At 47.4% G+C, this 22327-nt stretch overlaps 1 protein-coding gene across 2 annotated transcripts in view; it reads left to right on the top strand.

Annotated features, from left to right (window-relative positions):
• rictora (RPTOR independent companion of MTOR, complex 2 a) overlaps window positions 1-19916 on the top strand; it is a 56023-nt gene extending 36107 nt beyond the window's left edge. For both annotated transcript variants that reach the window (XM_061260638.1, XM_061260639.1), the window contains 16 exons: window positions 180-344; window positions 761-837; window positions 2496-2574; window positions 3040-3149; window positions 3897-3984; window positions 4133-4225; window positions 4602-4708; window positions 5237-5469; window positions 7010-8024; window positions 10807-10984; window positions 11829-11913; window positions 12468-12680; window positions 13921-14076; window positions 15388-15511; window positions 15804-15942; window positions 16679-19916. In XM_061260638.1, the coding sequence (XP_061116622.1) occupies window positions 180-344; window positions 761-837; window positions 2496-2574; window positions 3040-3149; window positions 3897-3984; window positions 4133-4225; window positions 4602-4708; window positions 5237-5469; window positions 7010-8024; window positions 10807-10984; window positions 11829-11913; window positions 12468-12680; window positions 13921-14076; window positions 15388-15511; window positions 15804-15942; window positions 16679-16753 (2937 nt within the window). In that variant the 3' untranslated portion in view covers window positions 16754-19916. The remainder of the gene's footprint in view (window positions 1-179; window positions 345-760; window positions 838-2495; window positions 2575-3039; window positions 3150-3896; window positions 3985-4132; window positions 4226-4601; window positions 4709-5236; window positions 5470-7009; window positions 8025-10806; window positions 10985-11828; window positions 11914-12467; window positions 12681-13920; window positions 14077-15387; window positions 15512-15803; window positions 15943-16678) is intronic.
• Window positions 19917-22327: the final 2411 nt, after the last annotated feature.

Raw genomic sequence — 22327 nt, 5'->3', positions numbered from 1 at the left:
CCTCGCGTTGCGTTCCTGACGTGCGCTTGTGCTCTCCACCGCGGACTTGCTTAAGAGGATGGCATTCGCTCTATTGAAACAAATGTCCCGTTAACTGCGTTAGCATACGGTTATACTGTTCAACATCCATCATTCCAGGCGTTTAACCTCCCCCCCCCCCCCCTTGTGGTTGTATGCAGAACTGCAGGCTGTATGCCACCAAACATCTGCGGGTGCTGCTACGCGCCAATGTGGAGTTCTTCAGCAACTGGGGCATGGAGCTGCTGGTGACCCAGCTGCACGACCACAACAAGGCCATCTCCATGGAGGCCCTGGACATCCTGGACGAGGCGTGCGAGGACAAGGTGAGCGTGGGTCTCCTGGGGTCTGAACCATGCCTCGTCTCTGTAGAGCTGCCACTTCCCTTAATCAAGGGTGCCATCGAAATGTTAGAGAACGAACAGCTTCTTTAAATGAGACGTTTTGTTCAAACGTGGTTCTTGTAATCCAAGGTTTTCTTGCACCGTGACAAATCTATGAATAAAGCCTTCATCTCGACTACACATTGATCATCTCACCTATATTATGCACAGTAGTCTGTAAGTGATACTGTCCTGTCTACTGTAGTCCCCTCCGTCACCTCCAATATTTTCAACTTGGGGAAACTTCAGCAATATGTGTCTGATTTTCGTGTTGGTCAGTCCTGATGTCAGTTTTATTGCTGAATGATGGTGCCGTGGCTGCAAGGTGTGATTGGTTCTGTTGTCATGGCGGTCTGCAGGCAAACCTTCACGCGCTGATCCAGTTGAAGCCGGCACTGTCACACTTGGGCGATAAGGGCGTCTTGCTGCTTTTACGGTGAGTCTTGCTGCTTTATGCACCATCAGTGCATACTGGTCACACTCTCAGACATATAACAACAGTGGAGAGGTAGCGGGCCGCGGTGGCGCAACAGGCTAAGACGCAGCGGACTTGCGGTTGCAGTTCGCTGCAGTTGCACATCGAGGACCGGGGTTCTCGGCCAAAAGCCAAGTTTGGCCGGCTCATGTGGAGCAGCTGCTCCAGAGGGGGACTTGGTAGGGTTAGCTGATAGCTGCGCAATAAGCGCCTGGGAATCACGGTCACGAGCATGAGACGGGACGGGACGGCTTGAAGAACGCGTGTCGCTCTCCTTCAGGCCGTCGAGGGACGGGGTGTGGCCGGTGTGTCTAATACTGGCTCTCATTGATCAGACGGGATACAATTGCCTACCAAATTGGGAGAAAAATGGAAAAATCTGAAATATATATATATATTTTTTTAAACAGTAGAGAAGTAAATTTTTGTTCTATCAAGGATCAAATTTCACCTATCACATTTCTCAAAAAGTACAGTAATATTCTTTTTACAAATGAGTACGTTTTCAAAGCAAAAAAGGTACAAATTAATTTATATTGCTGGCGAGGGGTAACATTTTATGAACCTATAGGGTATCGCCCCTGCAACACGCATTTGTACCTTTTTAGTCAGTTTTCCTACCTTTATATCTGAGAGTGTAGATGGGATGGTATAGACCACAGGTGTCAAACTCCAGTCCTGGAGGGCCGTAGTGTCTGCTGGTTTTTGGGGTGTTCTGGGTTCATTCAAGTCACTGATTGGTTCCACACGCCTTGTTCTCAAGGCCTTAATTGGCCTTAATTGGAAGCTGATTGAAAGGAAACCACAAAAACCCGCAGACACTGCGGCCCCCTGGGGATTCAGTTTGACACCCCTGGTATAGACTATACAGCATTCCGCATCTCCAGAATACGTTTAGTTTTCAATTCAGTACTGAATATAACATTTACGCTGACGATTAATAGGGTCTTCACAGACGAGGCTAAACAAATCATCTTTTGTATCAGACTGCTCTTGGTTTTAGTTTGGTGATGTCAGTGCTTGCTTGATGCAGTTAATTGCAAGCAAGGTATACGCTACCAAATATTAAGTGTTATTTACTTTCATACTCTCTGTTCCAGTACTTTTGCTCACCTAAAAATGGGGTGGTCTGATACCAAAGGTGCTATGTTCTAAGTAGTTTCAAACATCTAGGTGTAAATACCAGAAAATAAAAGGTGAAATTCTGAACTTTTGTCTTGTGTTCATCTTTTTATCTCAACCCCAAATGTATTCAGTGTATTGCAAAAACAATACTTTTAAATAATTTTGGAGGGGACTGTATATAGGATACTACATAGTACAAGCATAAATAAAGCTATGATATCTGGTTCAAATTCTTCTTTATGTATGGAAGCCTACATAATACTAAAAATGATAATATTGTGGGGTTTTCTGAGTTACCCTTATTTTACTCGAAAAGAAAAGCTCTCAGATGTTTGTGAGCATATTTGCACCATCTTGGCTTTTCAACGTTTGTTTTAAGAAGCTAACCTCACAAGCTAACTCCACACAGCATCAGTTTGCTTTCAGCTTGGTTAGCATTTCCAGCTGTGGTTCAGGCCCAAGCTTTCGCTGACGCCAGGCCCTGTTCTCTCCAGGTTCCTGTCCATTCCTAAGGGGTTCTCCTACCTGAACGAGAGGGGGTACGTCAGCAAACAGCTGGAGAAGTGGCAGAAGGTACGTTTTTCACCACACCTGGCTCAGCTGTGCAATCGCTTTCGATTCAGATACTTTTCCACACTTTACTGAGCTCGTCTGGTGTATTGGCACCTGTGTGGTACTGTGAAAAAGTGCAAGTCCTGCCTTCTGGTCCTCTTGGTTGGCTCAATTGCATCAGGTAAGATTGAATCCAGAACAATTTGACCCAGGTCTTCTTCCCACAGATTACACAGAGTCCGTTTCCATTGCCTCATAGGGCTCCATTAGGCTCTGCTCTGTGGAGCAGGTGCAGATCTTCCAGAGGATTATTCCATGCTTGACACATCCCAGAGCCAAAGAAACAAGCTCCCTGTTGTTTTCTTGAGTGATGTAACGAGTCAGAGCAACTTCTTCATGAAGACAAAGGGTGGAGACAAGCTGCTTTTATGCAGTGCTTCACGTAAGGCCTCTGCTGTTGAACTGAGATCGCTCTCTCCCTCCCAGGAGTATAACCTGAAGTACGTGGACCTAATCGAGGAGCAGCTGAACGAAGCACTGACCACGTACCGCAAGCCCGTCGACGGGGACAATTACGTGCGGCGCAGCAACCAAAGGTGTCCGTTTGTCTGTGTGCTTATTTTCAATAAAGGTCCGTAACTGCTGGGAACTGCTGCCGATCAGCAGAGAGGGAAAGGGAGAAACCAAAAGAACCTGAAAAAACATAAAGGAGTGAAGTGCGAATAGGTCATGCAAGGCGGAGACTGTGATGGGTTAACCAGAGAATGTCTCATTGGCTACCTGTAGAAATAAACAATATTTTTAAATCATTTTTATTTCTACAGTGCAGTCCGTAAGTATTTGGACAGTCGTACAGTTTTCTTCTTTTGGCTCTGATTTGAAATGAAACGATATGAGATTAAAGTGCAGGAAGGCAGTGAGAGATTGTCAGGCCTGAACCCTTTTCTGGGAAAGAGTGTTAATACAGCCTCATTTTCACAAAATACCTTTCAACTTGTACTGTACGGTATCAACATTCATTTGGTCAGAACTGATCAACATTTCTCCTTAACTTTGACTTACAAATTAGTATTTGGACCTGGCATGTTGTTTCTTTCATTCTACTTATGGTACTTAAGGTAGCCGTTCAGCACACCTGATTGAGGACAGATTTGAGGACATGTTAAACGCATTGCAAATAAATGCAAATGTACTTTTTCTCCATGAACACTGCTTGCTGAACGCAAACTGTGTTTGTGAGGAGAAACATCAACGCCTGCATTTACTTGTTAGTCACAGTTAGGAGAAAGTGTTGTTTAAATCGGTTGACTGTTTCCCTAACTTGTATCTGGCTTGTGTTTCAGGTTACAAAGACCAAATGTTTATCTTCCTGTGCACTTGTACGGTCAGCTGGTTCACGATAAGACAGGCTGCCATCTACTGGAGTCTCAGGTAACTGCATGTTGGCTCTCGCCAGCCTCCAGATATCCCTCCTCCCCCTCGCGTGGAGCACAAGGTGCGCTGCTGGAGCTTTCTGCTCAGGAAACGCATGAAGAGTGATGTTAATAGCGGGTCTGGCTCTCTCCCTCCCTGCTTTCAGAACGTGGTTCCAGACCTCAGCTACACTGTGCGCTCTCCAATGCTGGACAAGTGGGACGGCATTAAGCAGCTGAAGGCTGCGCTCTGGGCCCTGGTCAGTACCCTGTGGGCACATCACACGCTGCTCTGTGTGTTTGGCCTGGTTGTGTTTGTATGCCAGCTTTCCAGCTATTCCTTTCGCCATGTCGGCCCCTAGTGATACTCATATTTTCTCTCAAAAAGCTTACTTTCCCATTGGACCGCATTCATTTGTGATAGCAAATTGAAAATATTTCCTCTCGTATACCAGTATTGATGGTAAACCTTTGCTACATTAAAAAAAAAATGTATTATCATTTCCTCTAGTCTATTTTTGATGGAATGTCTTATTTTATTATTATTATTATTATTATTATTATTATTATTATTATTATTATTTTGCAAGGCCCTATGAACACCTTTCGATACCAGTAATCTCATCTTTTTTTCAGGGCAACATTGGCTCGTCAAATTGGGGTCTGAACCTGCTCCAGGAGGAAAATGTCATCCCAGACATCATGGCCCTGGCCCAGCACTGTGAGGTCCTGTCTATTCGCGGGTAAGAGGAGCGGTTCGCCCCACTGTGTCCCATTAGAGCCCTTGTAAAGTTGTTTACTTTTTAGTTTTTATCCTCTCTTTATAAGTTAATTCTGAAGCTTTTGGGCGGGATTGGAGTCAGTTCATATGCATGACACAGTGAAATGTGGTGACTCAAGAAGTAGTTCTGTTGTATACCTGGATTTTCTCATCACTGAATTTAGGTTGTGTACTTGCGATATTGTGTTCTGTGCCAATTTATGCTTCTGTGTCAAAACAATGTCTCCGCTGTGTCTGTGGTCACCTGCAGATTTATGTAAGGTTGCAAACGCCCATCTGAACCGTCAGGTAACCGTGATCGGTTGACTTGAAACGTGGTACTAGGCTACTTGCTTTTACGACTGAAGACGTTTCGTTTACGTTGCTAGCTAGCAAAATCGACGGGGTTTGTGGAGAAGCTGGTTGCCATAGTGACAACACACCCCGCCACCGAACTATGAACGCGAAACGCTGGCGGAACGCTGAAAAGACGCCCTTCTCCCCCCCCCAGGACCAGCCTGTACGTCCTGGGCCTGATCTCCAAGACCAAGCAGGGCTGTGAGCTGCTGAAGCAGCAGGGCTGGGACGCCGTGCGGCACTCCCGCAGGCAGCTGTGGCCCGTGGTGCCCGACGAGGTGGAGCAGCCCGTCTCCAGCGAGCTGTCCTCCGTGCCCAGCACGCTCAGCCTCAACTCCGAGTCCACCGGCTCCAGGCACAACAGCGAGAGCGAGACCACCCAGCCCAGTGAGCCCCCTCCCTCCCTCCCTGTGCGAGTGTGTGAGGCCAACGCCATGGCACGGCCCTCACTGCTGGATCCTTCAGCGCTGAAGCCCAATACAGACACATAACAGACTGACTGGATACTTCAGCGCTGAAGCCCAATACAGACACATAACAGACTGACTGGATTCTTCAGCGCTGAAGCCCAATACAGACACATAACAGAGACTGACTGGATACTTCAGCGCTGAAGCCCAATACAGACACATAACAGACTGACTGGATTCTTCAGCGCTGAAGCCCAATACAGACACATAACAGACTGACTGGATACTTCAGCGCTGAAGCCCAATACAGACACATAACAGACTGACTGGATTCTTCAGCGCTGAAGCCCAATACAGACACATAACAGAGACTGACTGGATACTTCAGCGCTGAAGCCCAATACAGACACATAACAGACTGACTGGATTCTTCAGCGCTGAAGCCCAATACAGACACATAACAGAGACTGACTGGATACTTCAGCGCTGAAGCCCAATACAGACACATAACAGACTGACTGGATACTTCAGCGCTGAAGCCCAATACAGACACATAACAGACTGACTGGATACTTCAGCGCTGAAGCCCAATACAGACACATAACAGAGACTGACTGGATACTTCAGCGCTGAAGCCCAATACAGACGCATAACAGAGACTGACTAGATACTTCAGCGCTGAAGCCCAATACAGACACATAACAGAGACTGATGAGTTATTGACACCTCAGGGGTATAAAAGCATACAGCAGTCTCTCATGTGTCTGTATTGGGCTTTACCACCCAAATGTCCAGCAGTCAGTCACCGTGGAATTGCCCGTAGCATGGTATGAACTGGACCCAGTGTGTTGTATTTTTATTTATTTTATTTAACCTTTATTTAACCAGGTGAGTCCCATTGCGATTGCAAGATCTTGTTTTTTGAGGGAGCCCTGGCCATGAAAGCAGCATTACAGTGTTACAGACGACATAAAAGCAACATTAAAAACACATAATTAAGTATACTTAATTGATTTGCATATATAAGAGAAATCCCTTTGAATTTGTACGTATTTTCTTGTCAGAACGAAAACTGTTAATTGGCTTTTGCGTAGGCTGATGATGCGCACACTGCATAGAAAACTCTAGAAGTTGCGCAGTTAGACCTGGGCTGAGCAGGCGGGTGGTGCAAGGGCAAGTTGAGGACTTGTCTTGAAAATTGCAATAAGCTACTCCAAAATAACACTGCGCTGTGGTATTATGCGTACCATATACTATTAGAGTATCTAGACACCATTTAGTTTTTAGTTTTAGTTCAGTTGTATTGTGAATGTACGTTATTGTGCGTTTATCATTGCATACCACAATGTACCCAGTGACATGTACCAGTCTTTGTTTGAGTGTGTAAGGTGTACTGGAGTGATCGCAGTGTATAAGGTTACGCAATGTTTATGCAGAGGGTATAAGGTCTCATGGTTTTGGGGCGTGTGTTAGAAGGTTGCATCTGGTCATGCGTGTGTTGTGCCGTGTGGTTCCAGTCTTCTACACGCCAGACGATGAGAAGTGTGAGGGGCCGGACCTGCTGGAGGACCAGTCGGTGTACCTGCGGTCCAAGCCGCTGAAGGACCGCAGCCCCTTCACCCTGCTGGCCTCCAGCCGCTTCGTCCGCAGCCGCTTCCTCAACTCCCTGACCCTCCCCAGCAAGAAGCTGCGCAGCGCCAGCGACCCCAAGGGCGGCAGCGGCCCCAAGGGCCCCGCCGAACTCAAGCTGGGCGGCCTGCGTCGCAACCGCACCGTGACCGAGCCCTCGCTGTACGCCCAGGGCCAGAGCGACGTCTTCACCCCGGTCTTCAACGGCAGCCGGCTGCCCAAGAGCCCCACGGTCAGCCAGGAGACGTCGTTCGTGGGCAGCAAGACCCCGGAGGAGCCCGGGGAGACGGAGCCGCGGCTGCCGCGGGCCGGGGAGAGCCAGCGCGAGCAGAGCAGCCGGGAGAGGCTGGCCTGCGACGGGTCCTCGTCCTCCGGCGGAGGGGCGCAGTTCAAGAGCCGCAGCCAGAGCTTCAACACGGACACCACCACCAGCGGCATCAGCTCCATGAGCTCCAGCCCGTCCCGCGAGACGGTGGGGGGCGTGGGCGGCGGCGTGGGCGACTCGCCCGGCGACACGGACTGCGTCAGCCTCAACACGGTGGTCAGCGCCAAGACCGTGAAGACCCTCTACTCCCTCACCCCCCAGTCCAACCACCTGCCCCTGTCCAAGTCCAACTCCGTGTCCCTGGTCCCGCCCGGGTCGTCCCACACGCTCCCGCGCCGGGCCCAGTCGCTGAAGAGCCCCTCAGTGGCGGCCATCAAGAGCCTGGCGGACTGCAGCTTCGTGTACACCAGCCCGCGGGACGCCCTGGGCTACGCCACCCTGAAGCGCCTCCAGCAGCAGCGCATCCACCCCTCCCTGTCCCACAGCGAGGCGCTGGCCTCCCCCGCCAAGGACGTGCTGTTCACCGACACCATCACCATGAAGACCGGCAGCCTGGACTCCCGGCTCACCCCCCGCAGGTCAGCTCCGACACCCGCCGCTGCGCTTGCCTGAAAGTCACCTTTCACCCCCTCGGAGACCGATGTCGGCTTAGGATTTGAGGATTTTTATTGAGTTTGTTGCGAGGCTCGGTAACTTGGTCTTCAGACGGGACTTTCCGTTACTTCATGTGTCTGTACTTATTCTTTTTGGTGACAAATATCACAAAGTTGGCAACAGGCTCCAGACCTCCTGGGCCTCCTCTGCCTTTCTTTCTCTCTCTTCCTCCTTCCCATTGTTCTCTTCACCCCTTCCTCTATTTTCCTCCACTTTCTGCTTCCTTCCTTTTTTCCATGTCGCCCTCCCATTTGTGACACTTTTATATTCAGAAAATGTGTTCTTAGCTTTATGAATGGGAAGTTGAGATAATACGCAAGTTAAAAATAACTAAGGGAAAGTCGAGTAAAACACCCTTCTCAAAGCCAGGCAGGAAACGGGAAACGTTTATCTTGACGGCATCATGAGTCACTCACTTGAGTGTCTCAATAATGATCCAGTAGCCTGCATAGAGTGTCTTTCACCTCACAGTCGACAGTTAGTCCCATCACCATGTTTCACAGATGGGGGGGGCTTTGCTTTTTGGCCAGTTTCTTTTAACCTCTACGTTTCTCAGTTTCTATCTTTCTGGTAATTTTGGTCAAAATTATGTGTGAATTAACATTAGCTAATCTCTGCCGCATGTATTGTGCATGTGTGGGTGTCAAGTTTTTCAGGGTGTGATGAAAAAGGGTTAAGAACACTGAACAAGAGGCTGAAAAACCCACTGTAAAGAGGCATCCAAAAGCCGAGAATCGGAAATAGATACTGAACCTTTTCTTATGTCTGCACTAAGAAAGCGAGTGCGTACAATCCGAAACAGTGGAGAAGCCAGCTGTGCAATTACTTTTGGTCCCCTAAAATGTGGTGGACTATGTATAAAAGGGATGCAATTCCTACACGGATCACCTGATATGGATGTAAATACCCTCAAATTAAAGGTTACAGTCTGCACTTTAACCTCATTCATTATTTAATTTCATATCCAATATGCTGGTATTCAGAGCCAAAATAATTATCCCACTGTCCAAATACTTAGACTGCACTGACATTACCTTGGTATGAAGCAGTCACAGGTAATTTGGCAGGTAATGGTTGCTGAAAAAAAGCCATGTCAGCACGGTCTCAGTCTCTGTCTCTTCCATTTCATCCCCCAAATGGACACATGTAGCGTAATGTGGGTGTCCTCTTGGCCAAGAAATGCCCCATACCCCCCCAGTGCGGTCCCCCCTCCCACAAATAATTAGAGCTGTTTCTGATGGTCTCCCTCAGGTGTTCAGTACGGCGGTTTGGCCGTTCGGGCCGGAGCCCGGCTTCCAGAACTCTCTTCCCACGGTGCGTGGACATGTCCGGGGGTCGCCCTCCTGCCCTCTTTTCCAAAACCGTAGTTTTTGTTAGGAGCATTTGCACCCCAATCCCCGTCATTCTTTCCCTTGGTGAAGGACCCCTGTGCTGCTCGTAGCACCTTCACGCCAGGGGGTATGAACTCAACTCCCCACAATCCCCTGCTTCTGTGTAGCCTAGGCTTGATCCTGTGGCTTGTTCAGGGCTCAACAAAATAATGTTTTTTTTTTTATCATATGCCAGGGATTTCGGTAGGTGGTCTCCTAGAGGAATGGCTTGAAGAACATAGAGGGGTTAATCCCAAGGATTTGTGGTCTACAGTATTTTGTTATAAATGCTTCTCAATTTAGACTCTTTAGTGCTTGTGAACATGTCTAATGCGGCTCATCATAGCATTGTGTGGACAGCTCTGACCAAGCTGTACAGTACTCCTGTTTTGTGTGACCAGGACATAATTTATTTTGGTACCATATGTTTTGTAGGACCAAATGCATTGCGTTTGCTTGAGATTCCCGGTTTGCTTAATTTCAGAAAGGCTAGACCAGTGGTTCCCAACCCTGTTCTTGGAGATCTGCTGTCCACCCCTAAGAAAGTACAACTCATTCAATAGCCAGATGTCTCCATGAGCTGTTAACTAATAGAATCAAGTGTGGGTCAGAACGAGAGATCTACAGGACGGTAGATCTCCAGGAACTGGGTGGGAGATCACTGGGCTTGAGAACAGCCCGGGTGAAAGCAGTGCGTTGGCTGTGTGGCGCATCGCTCTGTGGCTGGAGCCTTCCTGTTAGCGGCTCAGCGGGTTAGTGGGTTAATGGGTTAGCGGCTCAGCGGGTTAGCGGGTTAGTGGGTTAGTGGGTTAGCGGTTCAGCGGTTAGCGGCTCAGTGGTTAGCGGCTCAGCGGTTAGCGGGTTAGTGGGTTAGCGGTTCAGCGGTTAGCAGGTTAGCGGCTCAGCGGTTAGTGGGTTAGCGGCTCAGCGGTTAGCGGGTTAGCGGCTCAGCGGTTAGTGGGTTAGCGGCTCAGTGGTTAGCGGCTCAGCGGTTAGCGGGTTAGTGGGTTAGCGGGTTAGTGGCTCAGCGGTTAGTGGGTTAGCGGCTCAGCGGTTAGCGGGTTAGCGGCTCAGCGGTTAGTGGGTTAGCGGCTCAGCGGTTAGTGGGTTAGCGGCTCAGCGGTTAGTGGGTTAGCGGCTCAGCGGTTAGCGGTTCAGTGGTTAGCCGCGGTGCCTGCCCAGGAGCTGTCTCCCTCTTCCTCCCCGTCTCGCCTCCTCCCGACACACCCCCCCCACCCCCCGCCTGGGAGGGAGCAGCTCGCCCTCGCTCCGCCTCTCCCCCCGCCCCCCCGCCCCGCCCTGCCTCACCGCTCTTCCTCTGCCTCTCCCTTGCCAGGTTTCTGAAAGCGCTGAGTTTTGCTTCCTTGGACAAAGAGGACCTCCTCAGTCCCATCAACCAGACCACCCTGCAGCGCTCCTCCTCCGTGCGCTCCATGGTCTCCAGCGCCACCTACGGCTGCTCTGACGACTACATCGGCCTGGCGCTCCCCATGGACATCAACGACATGTTCCAGGTGCTGCACTCTCTCGGTCTCTCTCTCTCTCTCTCTCTCTCTGTCTCTCTCTCAATCTGTGTCTCTCTCTGTCTCTCTCTCCCTCTCTCTCCCCCTCACTTGCTCGCTCGTTCTCTCTCTCTCCCTCTCTCTCACTCGCTCTCTCTCTCTGTCTCTGTCTCTCCCTCTCACTCTCTCTCTCTCTCCCTCTCTCTCACTCGCTCTCTGTCTCTCTGTCTCTCTCTCTCTCTCTCCCTCTCTCCCTCTCTCCCTCTCTCTCTCTCTCCCTCTCACTCACTCGCTCTCTCTCTCTCTCCCTCTCACTCACTTGCTCGTTCTCTCTCCCTCTCTCTCCCTCTCTCTCCCTCTCACTCCCTCTCTCTCTCTCCCTCTCGCTCTCTCTCTCCCTCTCACTCACTCGCTCTCTCTCTCTCCCTCTCACTCACTTGCTCGTTCTCTCTCTCTCCCTCTCTCTCCCTCTCACTCACTCGCTCTCTCTCTCTCTCCCTCTCACTCACTTGCTCGTTCTCTCTCTCTCCCTCTCTCTCCCTCTCTCTCTCTCCCTCTCACTCGCTCTCTGTCTCTCTCTCTCTCTCTCTCTCTCTCTCCCTCTCTCTCTCCCTCTCACTCACTCGCTCTCTCTCTCTCTCTCTCTCACTCACTTGCTCGTTCTCTCTCTCTCCCTCTCTCTCTCTCCCTCACTCGCTCGCTCTCTCTCTCTCTCTCTCTCTCTCTCTCTCTCCCTCTCTCTCTCTCTCTCTCTCTCTCGCATATTTGACCCAGGCCTGTTCAGTGATTCAGAATTTTCACTAGAACTGGACCTGCTGTCTTTATAAACAGAGATGCATCCTGTGTGTTTCCGCAGATTAAGGACACGCCATACTTCCAACAGAGGACCAGCCCACCAGCTGAGGAGAAATCCTGCAAGTTTTCCTTTGGAGAACTGGACGGTAAATATTTATTCTCAGCATCACGGCTGCTTCCTTGCGGTTTCCTCATTTTTGCTGTGTGCGTGTGCGTGTATTTGTGTGTGCGTGTGTTTTGCGGCCCTGCATATAGAAGATGTCTGCAGTGAACAACCTCTCCAGCTCCGAGAATGACGTGCATGCACTTGGATGTCTTGGGTTGCTTTGGGTACAGCACGTTCACGTGCCCTGCGCGAATGTGCTCTGTGTCAACCTGCCCTGCCTGAACCTGCCCTGCCTGAACCTGCCTTGCCTGAACCTGCCCTGCCTGAACCTGCCTTGCCTGAACCTGCCCTGCCTGAACCTGCCTTGCCTGAACCTGCCCTGCCTGAACCTGCCTTGCCTGAACCTGCCTTGCCTGAACCTGCCTTGCCTGAACCTGCCCTGCCTGAACCTGCCTTGCCTGAACCTGCCTTGCCTGAACCTGCCCTGCCTGAACGTGCCCTGCCTGAACGTGCCCTGCCTGAACGTGCCCTGCCTGAACGTGCCCTGCCTGAACGTGCCCTGTGTGAATCGCGCTGTGTGAATCGCCCTCTCAGGTCCAGGGGACGGCTCCCGGCGCTCCACGCCCACGCTGAGGCAGCAGCTGAGCATCACGGAGCTCATGGCCAACACTCGGGCCGACCCCCAGCTGGGCTCCGAGGAGACGGGCCTGCAGGAGCACCGCGACGACAACTGCCTCTACTGCGTGGGGGTGCAGGTCCTGGGCTGCCTGCCCCACAACCAGGTCAACTCCACACACAGCCGCACTGGTGAGCGCCCGCTCCAGCCGTACCGCACATTAAACCGGGTCACAACTGGGGGGTGGTCAAACTGGGTCCCGTATGACCCGGCCTTCCCAGACCAAGTCACGGCACGGATTTAGGCACCTTCGTTTTCCGTACCAGAAGCCTTCCCTAGCTGACGTTACGCTTGCTCTGTCAACTCGAGTCAGTGACGGCAATGTTTTGAAAGTATCATTTTATCATAGGTATCGGCAAAGTCTAAACAATACCTATCCCTAGTCGGAACCCAAAATGGATCCTGAAAGACTCTGTCAGTTTTGTTTTACTGTGCGTGGCGCCATTATAGCAGAAGAAGTGAGTTTTCTTTTACACATTTGTTGTTGGATCGATTCCCAGCTGAGGTACTGCCACTGTATCCCATGGCGAGGTAGCTAACCCAAACAGCTTCAGTAAATGTATGGCTGTAAAATTAGATCGTTGCTAAAGATTTAATCTGTGTACAGCTCAGGATAAGAGGATCTGCTGAATGCCAAAATGTAATGTGACAAGGGAACGTTAATAATTACATTAGCATACAATTTTCACCATTGCTGACTACACAGGTGCTTATAGTTTCTTCCTTGCTTATTAAATGAATATACACTCACTGAGCACTTTATTAGGTATTCATTAGACTTATTTTTTTACACTTCTACTGCTGTAGCCTATCCACTTAGAGTTGTGTTGCGTTTTGTGTTCAGAGATGCTCTTCTGCATACCACTGTTGTAATGTGTGGTTATTTGTGTTACTGTCACCTTCCTGTCAGCTTTGACCAGTCGGGATATTCTCCTCTGACGTCTCTCATTAACCAAGCGTTAACCTGTCTGCAGAACTGCTGCTCACTGGGCTGCTGCTCTTTGGTGGTTTTTTTGCACCATTCTTTGTAAACTCTAGAGACTAGTGTGCATGGAAAAAAGGGAGATCAACAGTTTCTGAGATAATGAAACCTCCCTGTCTGCCACCAACAATAATTCCACAAAGTCACTTGGATCACATTTTTTCCTCATTCTCATGGTTGACGTGAACATTAACTGAAGCTCCTGACCTGTATCTGCATGATTGTATGCATTGCACTGCTGCCACACTATTGGCTGATTAGATAATCGCATGAATAAGTAGGTGTAATAAAGTAAAAATATTCCTAATGAAGTGCTCAGTGAGTGTGTATAGGTTTTGTTTTCATCTGAACAGTGAGGGTAAATATGATATGCGCGTGTTTTAATCCAGACTTTGGAGATATCCCGTACTCTGACTGGTGCACCCAGCCCATCCACAACCACCTGGAGGTCACGCCCCAGTCCAAGTTTTCGGGGATTTCTGGCTGCAGCGACGCCGTGTCTCAGGGCTCAGCCTGCAGCACTCCCAGCACTGAGATCGTCTTGGGTGAGCCCGCCGGCCGCACCCTGCCCCCCTCAGAGCCCCTTGTGCTATTTCTGCACCGCCAGGGCCGTGGTCCCGCTGGCTTTAACACAGGCAGACTGAATCACTGCCAAACAGGGTTATTACTGCTAATTGAGTTCTACATTAAAGTCCTATGGGATCAAATCACATAACTAGTTCCGTGTAGTTTGTCCTTCCCGGAGTTAAGACCTTCCCACAGCAAGAACTAGAAGTATGAACGATATCTATAACCATAACTGTAGTGATATCTATAACGATGACTATAAACAATATCTATAACCATAACTATAATGATAACCATAAGGATGATTATAAACGATAACTGTAACGATGTGAGCATCCTCACGGATGAACGATGACGTTCTGCAAGTTGTCATTTTCAACGTGATGCCCTGTAAGTGAGGATGGATTTTGGCCGTCTTCATGCATCATTCATGCAGCTGGACAAAGATGATCTGAAAGTGATCTGTCCGTCACTGTTGTAGTTGTGGTAGTTGTGGTTGTTGTGGTTGTTGTGGTAGTTGTGGTTGTTGTGGTAATTGTGGTAGTTGTGGTTGTTGTGGTAGTTGTGGTTGTTGTGGTAATTGTGGTAGTTGTGGTAATTGTGGTTGTTGTGGTAGTTGTGGTGGTTGTGGTAGTTGTGGCGTGGACTCTGATGGATGATTGTCATTGTTGTAGTTGTGGTAGTTGTGGTTATTGTGGTAGTTGTGGTTGTTGTGGTAGTTGTGGTTGTTGTGGTTGTTGTGGTAGTTGTGGTTGTTGTGGTAATTGTGGTTGTTGTGGTAGTTGTGGTTGTTGTGGTTATTGTGGTAGTTGTGGTTGTTGTGGTGGTTGTGGTGGTTGTGGTTGTTGTGGTAGTTGTGGTGGTTGTGGTTGTTGTGGTTGTTGTGGTGGTTGTGGTAGTTGTGGTGGTTGTGGTGTGGTAGTTGTGGTAGTTGTGGTTGTTGTGGTGGTTGTTGTGGTGGTTGTGGTAGTTGTGGTGGTTGTGGTGGTTGTGGTGTGGTAGTTGTGGTAGTTGTGGTGGTTGTGGTGGTTGTTGTGGTGGTTGTGGGGGTTCTGGTGGTTGTGGTTGTGGTGGGGTAGTTGTGGTGGTTGTTGTGGTGGTTGTGGTAGTTGTGGTGGTTGTGGTGGTTGTGGTGTGGTAGTTGTGGTAGTTGTGGTGGTTGTGGTGGTAGTTGTGGTAATTGTGGTAGTTGTGGTGGTTGTGGTTGTGGTGGGGTAGTTGTGGTAGTTGTGGTGTGGACTCTGATGCTTTGCCGCGCTGAATGAAGCCCCGCCCTCTGTGTGACCTAGGGGGGAAGATGATCCCGGAGGACGCCCCGGCCTGCAGGGTCCTCCTGAGGAAGGAGGTCCTCCGTCTGGTGGTGAACCTCAGCTCCTCCGTGGGAACCAAGGGCCACGAGACGGGCTTGCTCACGTAAGAGTGCTGCCAACCTGCACCTCTCCAGACTAATATCTGCGCCTCTCCGCTGCTTTTACCAGCTTCCCATTACAGCTTCTATCCAAAGTGACTTCAAGCTGATTAGATTAAGACCAATCCCCTGGAGCAATGTGCAGGTTCAGGGCCGTGTTCAAGGGCCCAACGGCTGCACTTCACTTATTGTGGCTACACTGGGGGCTTGAGCCACCAACCTTCCAGGTTCCTTTCAAGCTCCTTCGCCACTTCCAACGTGAGAAGCTGACCCTTCTTCCTCTTCTTCCCTCCGCAGGATCAAGGAGAAGTTCCCTTACGCATTTGATGATATCTGCCTGTACTCGGAGGTGTCGTACCTGCTGGCCCACTGCCTGTTCCGGCTGCCCTCCCGACGCTTCATCCAGGAGCTGTTCCAGGACGTGCAGTTCACCCCGGTACCCCCCCACCTTCACCTCTCTTACCCGAGTGCTCCTGAACTGTTCACCCCGGTACCCCCTCCCACCTTCACCTCTCTTACCCGAGTGCTCCTGAACTGTTCACCCCGGTACCCCCTCCCACCTTCACCTCTCTTACCCGAGTGCTCCTGAACTGTTCACCCCGGTACCCCCCCCCCCCCCCCCCCACCTTCACCTCTCTTACCCGAGTGCTCCTGAACTGTTCACCCCGGTACCCCCCCCCACCTTCACCTCTCTTACCCGAGTGCTCCTGAACTGTTCACCCCGGTACCCCCCCCCCCCACCTTCACCTCACTGACCTGAGTGCTCCTGAACTGTGATAGAACCACATTTCATTTTTATACAAAGTAATATTTACATTTACAGAATAGCCTTCCGCTGCACTTAGGCTATTTTAACTATTACATTTGGACGCTTCAATTATCGCCTGTGTATTTGTGCTATTATTCTCCCTCACCGTGACAGTATGAGTCCAGGCATTCCCTCAGCTCAGAAACTGCAAAAGGGCCAATCGCATTCATGAATTTCTCGTCTGAACCATGTAGAGAACATGTTTTAGAAACATATTTTTGCAAAGACACTTCTGAATGTAGGAGGGCATAGCCACGGCATATTGCCATGGATGTCTATGATTTTGACTTTAGCGTGTATATTTTGACAGAACTAGGTGGTCCTTTGTACCTTGCTTGACTGGCCCTGGTCTGTTCTCCTGCAGATGTACGAGGAAGCTGAGACGATCCTGTCAACGCCACCAAAGCACGTCACCGTAGACCCCCCCTCTGAGTCGTGATCCCCCCACGCCCGACTCCTCCCTGCACACGACCTCTGACCCCTCAGACGCCACAAAACCCGGAATTCTCCACAGAACCCCTGTAGCTTCCAGCAGTGGACAGAGGGAGGGAGAGGATGGCAGGAAGGATGAAGAGGGGACCCAGCTCTCTTGCGGTGCAGAGGGGAGTGGGACGAAAAGTGGGATGGACTGACTTTTTTTTTTTTTCACCGCGAACAAAACATTTCTATGAACCTGTTGCTATTCCTCCAGACCGGTTTTTTTTTTTTTTTACCAAATGTTTCTTCTGAACAACACGTATGAACTTGAGCAATGAACACAAGAACACCCGACCTGACAAACTGAACTTAAACCACCTTGATGAAAAGCACCAGATACTACGATGTACCTTTTGTTATGAGTTGTTCTTTTTTTTCCCTTCTGAAGAGGACTGTGTTCTGTTACCAATATGAAATGACAAAGGCATGCTCTTTTCATCCCCACATTTCTCGGACTCGTTTGTTCCTCGAGCTGCATAAACACTACGAGAGGTTTAGCCTCAATTTGGGAGAAACGGACATTTTCTGCACTTCGGCGAGTTTGCCACTTCCAAGCTTCTGATCAACGAACGCTGAGGAATATTCAGAAGAGTGATTCATCATTAATGTTTGTTTTGACTTTTTTTTTTGCTGGTTTGTGTCTCGACCTGAAACCCTTTGCTCATCTCTTTTCTGTTTTCTTCTGGAGCTCAGCAGTTGTCTCCTGGGCTGAAAAGAAATGTATCCATAGCTGAAGAGAGAAAAAAGTATGAAATTTGGAAAGCACCGTTTGCAGATAACATTTATAGCAGTGTTGCCACTTATTTTATCGGTAGAATGAAAGGAGGTGGAGGTAGGGGATGGCGTTTGTATTCAGTTACTGAACTAATTTAAACAACAAAGAAAAAACCAAAAATGCATTTCATTCCCTTAAATATGTTGTTTAATAGAAAGTCTGGATTATAAGTGCCACATTATCATGGGAAGTTCTAATTGGACAGCTTGGATAGAGGAGGAGTTCTGGAGACAAAATAAGCCATACCAAGTGAAAAATACTGTTTCTATAAAATACTTATAGATCAGTTGTTCGTGTATGTGTGTACAAATATTGACACATACATGAATGAATGCATGCAGCAGCACACCAGATTGAATGTGAGATGGGAATGGACCCTAGCTTTCTGTGTAGAGTCAGACACCGTGTGTAGGCCTGACTGAACTGAGGTTCCCAAAGGGGAGAGGCACATACTCACATTCTCACGTTTTTCCAGAGGAAAGGGTTTTAACCGAGAATTACTATGTCCGCCTTTTAACCCTTCTCTGAAAACAGTCGATTGGGAGAGAGTACAAACCTCTTGGGGACGCATAGTGTTTCAATGATGCATTTCACATCTGAACATTCAAGTAACTGCTATGCAACATGCCCCTTAATTGAAACCATACCATATTTGTTCCAAAGCGATGGACAGGGTTTTGTTTTTTGTTTTGGTTTTTTTAAAGGAGTTTCTTGGCTGGACCATCATGATTTCTTGTTTTGTTTTTTTGTTTTTTTGTTTTAAGGCAGCTTTCTGTTTTTTTTTTCTAGTTTGATTCCAATGAAAGTTGAAAGATTATGCTTTAGAATGGTTTTTAATTTATTTTAGTAACTAATGAATTTAAGTCACTGGTACTTCCTTGATGAGCTTTCGGCCTTTTTAAAACATTGCATCTTTTCTTCCTGGTACCTCGCAGAACACCTCCCTCTACCAGCCCGAGTTGTTGGTGTCTTTTACAGAAACGCTATAAAAGTAGCTATTTTTGGGAAAATGGTTAAATAGTTTTCCTCTTTTGTGTGCAGCGTTAACATTGCAGTTCACCACTATGACAGATGGAACAGCCTAAAGTCATCTGGATAATGCAGAGCCTGCTGGCTTGTTAACATGAAGCATTGCTTAAGTTGTTTCCATGGACATTGTTAACATGAAGCATTGCTTAAGTTGCTTCCATGGACATTGTTAACATGAAGCATTGCTTAAGTTGCTTCCATGGACATTGTTAACATGAAGCATTGCTTAAGTTGCTTCCATGGATAGTGGGTCTTGGTTTGATTTTTTGTAACATTGTCATCAGTAGTGTGTGAAACAGTGATTTTGGTGCTAGTTGAAACCACTGGGTTGTAGGATCAAACTCCCAAGAAGCCTCTGCTGTACCTTTTACTTTTAAGCGAGGATTCATTTATGGATCACTCCAGAGAAACCCAGCTGTGTGACACGGCTTGAACATAAAGCCTCACCCATCTAAATTTGGGGTTTGGAGACATTCAACATACTGTAATTACACAATGCAATTGCTTGGTGCCATCTAAACTGTAGGCTGCAAGTAAGGATTGCTTCTGGCTCTATGATTGCAATAACGAACTGAACCAACCCTAGACCAGGAATACCAAACTGTGTTCCATTGTGTTAAACCACATCCTCTCCTCATTATTAAGCTCTAAAACCGCATGCGCTACTTGCATGACTAGTCTAAGCCACATCTTTCTTACACTTTGTATTTGTTTTACTCACATCTTTTCCCATGACAGTAGCAACAACTAATTTATTTCTGGAAAAACACCTGTAATTATTTGACAACACGTCTAAAAAGCAAGAACAAAAGAAAAAATGTCTGGATATTCATGGACCTCTGAATTGGCTGACAACACATGATGTAGGATAATATATTCAGGCCAAGATATCTCTCCATTGCTGGCTGAGACCAGAGAACGTAGGCTTAGTTATTTAAGTATTTTCCATGGAAAATTGGAGAGGAGGATTCACCTGTTTATTTTTGTTAATATGCTGCTACACATGTGGATTTTGTGAGTATTTGTAGATCACTGAAGGGATGTGAGGCCTGATCTATATTATATATCTGTACCATAGCTGAGCGCGAGAGAGAGAGAGAGAGAGCGAGAGAGAGAAGATATGAGAAAATAATTATTTATATTTTTTCCTTACGAAAAATATTTCATGAAGCTGTGTATAATTTAAAAGGAGGTTTTTTTTGCCCAGTTTGTGGTTTCCCTTGTATAATGTGTACAGTACTTTTTTGGGCATTATGGACCTTGAGAACCATACAATCTTATCAAAGGGATACATTGGTAATAAAATATACAACTACCCAGACTCATTGCTTGAAGCCTGTTTGTGTGTACAGCCGGTGGAGTGCTTTGATGTGCCATTTATTACTCTAACCTACAAATGCTAATATGTTCGATTTTTTTGGTTGGAGTACTTTGGTATGCAATCTGTTACTATAACCTAAAAACGCAAATGCATATCCTTTCTATCAAACTGCAAGCATCAGTAGACACTGTTTTGACACTAAATTTGAAAGTGTTTTTGTAAGTGGACCTGTTCTCAGGAAACTGCTGTATCCCAGGTTTATTTCTACTTTTTATGAGTATAATTGGGGGCGACATGGCTCAGGCAGTAAGAGCAGTCTGGCAGTCGGAGGGTTGCCGGTTCGATCCCCCGCCCAGGCTGTGTTGAAGTGTCCCTGAGCAAGACACCTAACCCCCAAATGCTCCTGACGAGCTGGTCGGCGCCTTGCATGGCAGCCAATCACCGTTGGTGTGTGAATGGGTGAATGAGAAGCATCAATTGTACAGCGCTTTGGATAAAGGCGCAATATAAATTCCAACCATTTACCATTTAAATGCAATAATGCAGAAGGTCTTGGCAGTGGTTACCCGTTTGCTATGTGTACATTTGCAGACTGATGATATGCAAACACGTATGAAATGTCACATTTGCATTAGTTACTGAAGTGTGAATTAAATAAGATTCACAAGAATAAGTAATATCTAAAGTATAAAAACAATACACTCAATATTAGAAGGTAAAAAAGTTAATAGCTCCACTGATATTTTTAAAATGTATCACAAGGGATACATTTGCAACTTTTAAGTTGCATTTAATGCATCCGTGCACACCCTCTTGCAACTGGAATAGGGAGAAATGGTTCCGTATTATTTTTCCCATATGCACCACAGATATGACCTGTATATTGTGCAGGGCTGGGGTGGGTCTCTGCATCACCTAGTGAACAGACAAAAAGACATTCAGCACATTTCATCGTGTCAAACTGAAATCGGACAGATCTTTCCACAAAGAAATACAACAGCCACAAAGGAACCGGGTCCAAAAGAATCCTGGACAAATGAGCACCAACACTTGCAACACACCCACTTCTCCTGTATGGCTGGGGAGATACAGTGGCATCAGAAAGTGCTCAGACCCCTTCACTTTCTTCCACACTTTATTGTGTTGTAGATGTATTTTTAAATTGATAAAATGCAAGAGCAGAGATGCAATTCTTGCCCATCAATCTATAGATACATATATTTTATACATTTGCAAAGAATTCTAAAAACATGTTCTCACTTTGTCATTAAGGGCACTGTAGATCGATGGTCGAAAATTGCAATTGTATCCATTACATTACATTACATCATAGACATTTGGCAGATGCTCTCATCCAGAGCGACGGACAACAAAGTGCTTACTCATAACCATGCCAGTGCGCTGAAAGACCCTAGAGGGAAGTACTGTTTCAAATGCTAATAATACAACAAAGATAAGGACTTGGGCCTTGTAGATTAATCTGACAATGGTTTACATCTATAAAACTGTTCTTATGCAACACAATGTGAAGGAATGATATACACTTATGTAGGAACAATAATAAACAGCTTACATAGCCAAACAAAAGTACCAATAAAGCCATCCTAGCCAAGAAAACTCTAGTAATAATGAGACATGCCCCCACCCCCCCAGAGGACTGGAAGGCGCTGAGAAGTTATAAGTAAGTAACAGTCCGTAAGTATTTGGACAGTGGTATTTTTTGTTCTGTTCTTTTGGCTCTGTACTCCAGTGCACTGGATTTTAGATGAAACAATGAATATCAGGTTAAGGTGCAGACTGTCAGCTCTATTGGGTGATCTGTGTGGGAATTGCGTGCCATTTCATGTGTAGTTCCCCCTTTTTTGGGATCAAAATACAGTTGGCTTCTCAGTTGTTTCTGACAAGTCAGGTGTATTCAGTCACTTCCTTAGTGCAGGTATAAGAACTTTCAACATCCATTCTTGATTCTAGGCTTTTGACTACCTTCGGGGTCTGATAGTTCACCAGGACTAGGACTGGCGTTGTGCCAATGAAAGTCAAGGAAGCCATTATGAGGCTGAGAAATGAAAAGAAAGCCCAAACAATAGGCTTACTGAAACAGTTTGGAACATCATTAAAGGAAAAGCACACTGGTGTATGTTTGGGAGCGTTACCTTGTTGCAGAATAAAGCACTGTCCAATGAATTTGGAGGCATTTGATTTACTATATTTATTAACTTCAGCTGATAAGATGCTTCTGTACGGTTGTTAATTCATTCTTCTGTTGCCATCAGCAGTTACATTATCAATGAAGGCAAGTGAGCTAGCACCTGTGGCAGCTATAAATATACCCTAACTATAACACGCCCCCCACCATGTTTCAGAGATGAGGAGGCTGCTTTGAATCTTTGGGAGTTTTTAGCCTCTACACT

This window comes from Conger conger, chromosome 11 (genome assembly GCF_963514075.1).
Source record: "Conger conger chromosome 11, fConCon1.1, whole genome shotgun sequence".
Lineage (NCBI taxonomy): Eukaryota > Metazoa > Chordata > Actinopteri > Anguilliformes > Congridae > Conger > Conger conger.
Note: the sequence above shows the minus strand (reverse complement) of the source record. Positions and strands in the feature narration are given on the sequence as shown.